The sequence below is a fragment of the Sinocyclocheilus grahami genome, unplaced genomic scaffold, assembly GCF_001515645.1.
Source record: "Sinocyclocheilus grahami isolate Dianchi unplaced genomic scaffold, SAMN03320097.WGS_v1.1 scaffold201.1, whole genome shotgun sequence".
Taxonomy (NCBI): Eukaryota; Metazoa; Chordata; class Actinopteri; order Cypriniformes; family Cyprinidae; genus Sinocyclocheilus; species Sinocyclocheilus grahami.
In genome coordinates, this window is record NW_015505380.1 from 42,492 (window position 1) to 47,829 (window position 5,338).

At 40.1% G+C, this 5,338-nt stretch overlaps 2 protein-coding genes across 2 annotated transcripts in view; one reads left to right on the plus strand and one right to left on the minus strand.

Moving 5' to 3' along the window:
- LOC107595370 (leucine-rich repeat and calponin homology domain-containing protein 3-like) overlaps window positions 1-2,397 on the minus strand; it is a 30,715-nt gene extending 28,318 nt beyond the window's left edge. Inside the window, exons 1-2 of the mRNA XM_016285754.1 lie at window positions 2,068-2,397; window positions 1,390-1,405 (exon numbers count right to left, since the gene is read on the minus strand). Of these exons, the coding sequence (XP_016141240.1) occupies window positions 1,390-1,405; window positions 2,068-2,308 (257 nt within the window). The 5' untranslated portion in view covers window positions 2,309-2,397. The remainder of the gene's footprint in view (window positions 1-1,389; window positions 1,406-2,067) is intronic.
- Window positions 2,398-3,943: 1,546 nt separating this feature from the next.
- eif2a (eukaryotic translation initiation factor 2A) overlaps window positions 3,944-5,338 on the plus strand; it is a 9,312-nt gene continuing 7,917 nt past the window's right edge. The window contains exons 1-3 of the mRNA XM_016285756.1: window positions 3,944-4,017; window positions 4,595-4,664; window positions 4,743-4,814. Coding sequence (XP_016141242.1) covers window positions 3,990-4,017; window positions 4,595-4,664; window positions 4,743-4,814 — 170 coding nt within the window. The 5' untranslated portion in view covers window positions 3,944-3,989. The remainder of the gene's footprint in view (window positions 4,018-4,594; window positions 4,665-4,742; window positions 4,815-5,338) is intronic.

A 5,338-nucleotide genomic window follows, 5' to 3' on the forward strand; every position in this document is an offset into this window, starting at 1 on the left:
CACTTCTAAATACCGTGAATAATTATATATTACAAATTATTCCGAATTTTGAATGCATTTTAAGAATACTTTTCCCATCAACTGGTCAAAATGCACAACACGGCTGTATGCTGCGTGAAAGACGCGTGCGCACTCTGACGTAAACGAGCGCGGACGAGAAGCGCACAGCGGAACATGTGAGAGACGCTCTGGAGGAAAGCGCACTTTCACTCTCTGACAGCAGATGACGTTAAACTGCAGAAATAATAATAATAATAATAATAATAATAATTCATTTAAATGCAGCCGCTACCCCAGAAACCCTGTAAACAAAGCAGCTGCACTACTTTCTGTTTCTGAATCGTGTTTAAATGATTTAAACAGCCATTCAGATTAGTGTATTTGCTATGATCTTCATCACCGCGCCAAACACTTCAATATTTAGACTTAATAGGCTAAATCTGGACTACAACATGCTCTAGATATTGTTTGAAAGTGTTTTGATTCTTTATTGTTCGGTCACACTTTACATTAGAGCTTCATTAGTTAACATGAGTTAATTCATTAGTTAATATAAACTGCCAATGAAAAATTATTCTGAACATTCATTAATCTTAGGTATTCCAATATTTAATAACACGTTGTTAAAATCGAAAGTTGCAACCGTGTTATTTAATGAGCTAACATGAACTAAGACTTGTATTTTTGTTAACAAAGATTAATAACTTCTGTAGCAAGCGTAGCTATTGCTGATTGTGAATGTTAATGCATTAAAACTAAGGTTAACTAATGAGGTCTTATTGTAAAGTGATACCTATTGGTCTTTATAGTTCTTTTGCACTTTAAACTTTATACATTTTTCTGTATTGCTTTATTGCATTTAAACGTTCAGTTATTTTGGTTATAAGAAAAAAGTTATTAAACCTGTCATACTGTATTATGACAGCACTTTTTTAAACTAAATTTCAATATCGTGATAATACAGTATACCGTGATAAAAGCATTAGCAATTAATCGCAACACGAGAATTTGATACCGGCATATCCCTAACAGGGTCTCATATAATCAACGTCAGAGGTTTTTAAACGGGTTTTGAGAAGAGTTTAAAGAGAAAAAAAAAAAGATTGTGTGTGTATATCATATTTTTGCTCTTGTTGGTTTTGATTGCTTCTACTGTCCTCATTTAATGTAAATATTCACAGTATAAATGGGGTCTTTGCATGCAAAGTTTGCCTTTTAAGTTCTAGGATGGAGGTCCCTTGGATGAGGATATTTGGGGGTCCATAGTATCTAAAACATTTAAAAACACTGTAAAACCCTTGATTCACATGATCACCGGCATCCTGTCAATATTACAATAAAAAGCCTTGACTGGATCTCACATGAGCAAACAACATACCAAGCTCAAACCTATGCCCACGTAAATCTTAAACAATTTAATACGACAGCATTCCTCAAAATAATGCCCAAACCTTGTAATCAGACCTTATGAAGTCACCAAGATCTTAAAGGGCCCATATTGCACACCTTTCTGGAGTTTTATTTGAGGTTTTGACGTCCTTAAGAATATATATTTGCGGTATAAGTCTTGAAACGTATATGGTAGTTAAACAGCCCCTAGACTTCAGTAATCGTGAAAAAAGCCGGGAAATGTCAGTTTTGACAATATGGGACCTTTAAGAAACCCACATGACAATCAAAACCCAATTCACATGATGACCATAGATCCTCAGCTTGATAATCAAACACCTTAACCTGAAGATGACCAACATAATAAACCTCTTAACCTGTCAAACAAACCCAATGTGTGGGTCTCAAATCAGCTACACGGAGCTCAGTTTGACAGATATCCCCATTAACACAACCATGACTTGGAAGTTTATGAGTTAAACTCAACTTTAGACAAAGCTAGTTTCTGAAACGTTCACATGTCTCGGACACCCGTGTGTTTACACTCCAGTCTAACACAGTGTGAATAAACTAGCGTAGCACTCGACCACCGCGGCTTCAGCTGAGCTTCTGGACGGGTTAACGGTTAAAAGGGTTAAAGGGGAGCGGAATGTGAAGGTTAGCTGGTTAGCTGGTTACCGGCGCGTGTGGTGTCGGTCAGGTCGTGTCCGGCGGCGCTCCGCGGGAACTCCTTCAGCTTCCTGCCGCTGAGGGTGAGCGCTCCGGTGGCCGCCGCCTCGTCCAGCGCCCGGTCCAGCGAGCGGCTCCAGGACGCGGCTCCGGGAGCACTGGGTAATCCGTGATGAGCGGCTCCGGCGGGGTGGCCGACGGTAAACAAGGGCACGGCGCTTTCCGCGGAGAGCAACACCGAAGCCGCCATTACACAGCTAACACTCCCGCTGGATCGTCTCGTCACGGGCCCCGCACGAGCCCGGACAGTGCAGTGCGCATGCGCAGCGCGCGGAGGCCAGACAGAGCACCGGCGAGGACAGTGCGTGACCGTCAGTGCGTGCGTGCGTGCGTGGACTGAAACCACTCACTTCTCAAATATTTTTATCTGACTAGTAATAAATAATGTGACAGATCCTTGAAACAATTTGATTCTTTTTTAATGATTCTGTTGATGAGGATTAATTTCCTTACCTCTGCTTATTAATGTTTCCGTTTATGTAATATTACTATTTTTTTCGTAAATCAGTTATAATACTATGTATATATTAGGGCTGCACGATAAATCATCATTTTGGATGCTTTGGGGGGTAGGGAGTTAAGAGATATGTGTGTGTGTGTGTGTGTGAGAGAAAGAGAGTGTGTGTGTGTGTGTGTGTGTGTGTGTGTGAGTGATGGCTATAGTAAAAGTCAGAGCAGTAAAAGCGGTGGTTTACCGTAGATTTGGACACATTGCCTCTCTGAGTGATGTTCTTGCTGTGTTTCTCATTCGCCATGCGAATCCTCTGCTTAGCCACCATCTCTTGCTGCTGTTTTATTAAAGAAAAGAAAGAAAAGTCGGCGCGGAAGAGCTCCAGCTGATGTGTGATCTCGGGCTGATGCAGTGGTTTAGTCTACGTGTGCGTTACTAACTCACTCCGCCCTCCGAGACGTGGACGCTTCGGAACGAAATAAAAACGATTTGCGTCAAAAGACATCAGCGATGGGCGGGGCTTAAGCCGTTTCGCGGATCTAAATTATATTTATTTTATTTATTATTTATTTTATTTTATTATTTCAACGTATTGTTTTCTTGTCTGTGACTGTTAAAGGCAATAAGTGTCATTATTTACAAATAAATTATTGTCCAGGACGCGTAAAACGCAGAGTTGTTGTCACGTGGTGCGTGTTACTTTAATCAGCGCTGGCGACGCTGGACCAATCACTGCTGTTTACGATTACTAGAAAATATTTATATATTTTTTAATTATTCTGTAAAGGTTGCTGGGGCGACTGTTTATTTGTGTGTGTGTGTGTTAGGTGGCAAGCCTTTAAAATAATATATTCCCGCCCCTCATAAAAATGTCATAAAAACAACCCAATTCAAGATAAACGTCATTCCTAATTAATCACAGTATTAGTCAATATATCTATTTGATTGTTGAGAAGAACATGTCAGCTAAATTAATCGTGCGTCATTTTTTGACGTTGACCAAAACTTAAAATTATTAAAAATAGTCAAATAAAAAAATTATTAGTTTTTATTATGCTATTTTTTTCCCCAAAACGCAATGAGTAGGCATGGAATGTCACGGACCAAAACCAATCGAGTCCATAAATCTGTAATACGATTTGTTATTGATACAGAAACTCGAAAGGAACCTGTATTACTTATAAAACTTTAGTTTAAGGGTATTCTATAGTCTTTGGTTTATGCATTATGTTTGACATTCTACGCGCAACCGAAACGATCTATAGTTTTATTTTATTGTATTGAGAACATTATATAGACAAAGATAAAAGCAGTCACAATGTAGAAAAATAAACAAGAAAATAAAAATACGAAACGCTCTATTGTGACGTCTGCGCGGACTCGTCAGTGACGTGGCACGTTGTCGTACTTCCGTTTCAAAATGGCGGCCCCCACACCTCATTTAGCAGGTGAGTTGATGCTCTAAAATGTGTATCTCACGCTCATTTCACCAAGTATTTTCAGAAGCGAAGATATAAACAATCACCGTGGGATTGTAGAGCGTGTTATGAAATAACGCACAAGCGATTTATTCTAAAGTTCTGCAGTCACATTGCCTCTTGAACTCATTCATAAGCCTGTCATGTGCGCACAACATATTTTGTATCGTGATTTCAAGAAATCAAGAGTATTGGTCTAAAGCGTGCCATCGTATGCACACATATGCAAATGTGAAATATTAAACGTTCTTGATAATATTCAGCTAATAAATGTATTTAGTTTTAATACATTTATTTTTAAATCCCTAGAAGCTGTAATATAGTTTTCAAGCTACGTCCATCAAACTCAGCAAATCCTTAGTAGACTTATTATTTCCCATAGCTGACAATTACAGATCCCCCATAGACTCTATCCATACAGTACAACCTTCAGATCTCTTTTCAAACTGCCTGAGTATTAAATCTAACGTTACATGAGATATAAACCAGCATTCAGTCTTTGTCTTTCTTTTTCTGGGTTTAACCTGCTATGTTTCTTTTCAATCAGTCAGAGGATCAGATGGCACGTTTCTGCTGCGTGGACCTCCGAGCTGTCAAGAAAGCTCTGCCTTTCAGAAGTGAGTGATTGCATTTGCAAAGTGTTTACCCTGAAACCTTGTCATTCTTTTTAACAGCATCTGTTTAATGTGTTTCAGAGATGAACGGCAAGGCAGATACATAGCGTTCAGCAGCGACGGGTCCTTGTTTGGTTGGTGCAACGGCTCACAGTACGTATTCAGCATTGTATAGGTAGCAATTCCTGTCATTTTCTAGACACTGAAAGCACTTTAAATTGTGAGAGGGGGCTCTCCTCGTCCAGAATGCCCACCACACACCTGGGGCAAGTTCAAGCTCAAACCGGTGTGCACCGTTTTGCTGCGGTTTCCGGTTTGAACGACATGTTTCCTGGAAACGGTGTGCAAAAAAAACACACTCTCACTCACACACTCCAAAACACACACTCACACACTCCAAAACACACACTCACACACTCCAAAACACACACTCACACACTCCAAAACACACACTCTCACACTCCAAAACACACACTCACACACTCCAAAACACACACTCACACACTCCAAAACACACACTCTCACACTCCAAAACACACGCTCTCACTCACACACTCCAAAACACACGCTCTCACTCACACACTCCAAAACACACACACACACACTCTCACACACCAAAACACACGCTCTCACTCACACACTCCAAAACACACACTCACACACTCCAAAACTCCAAA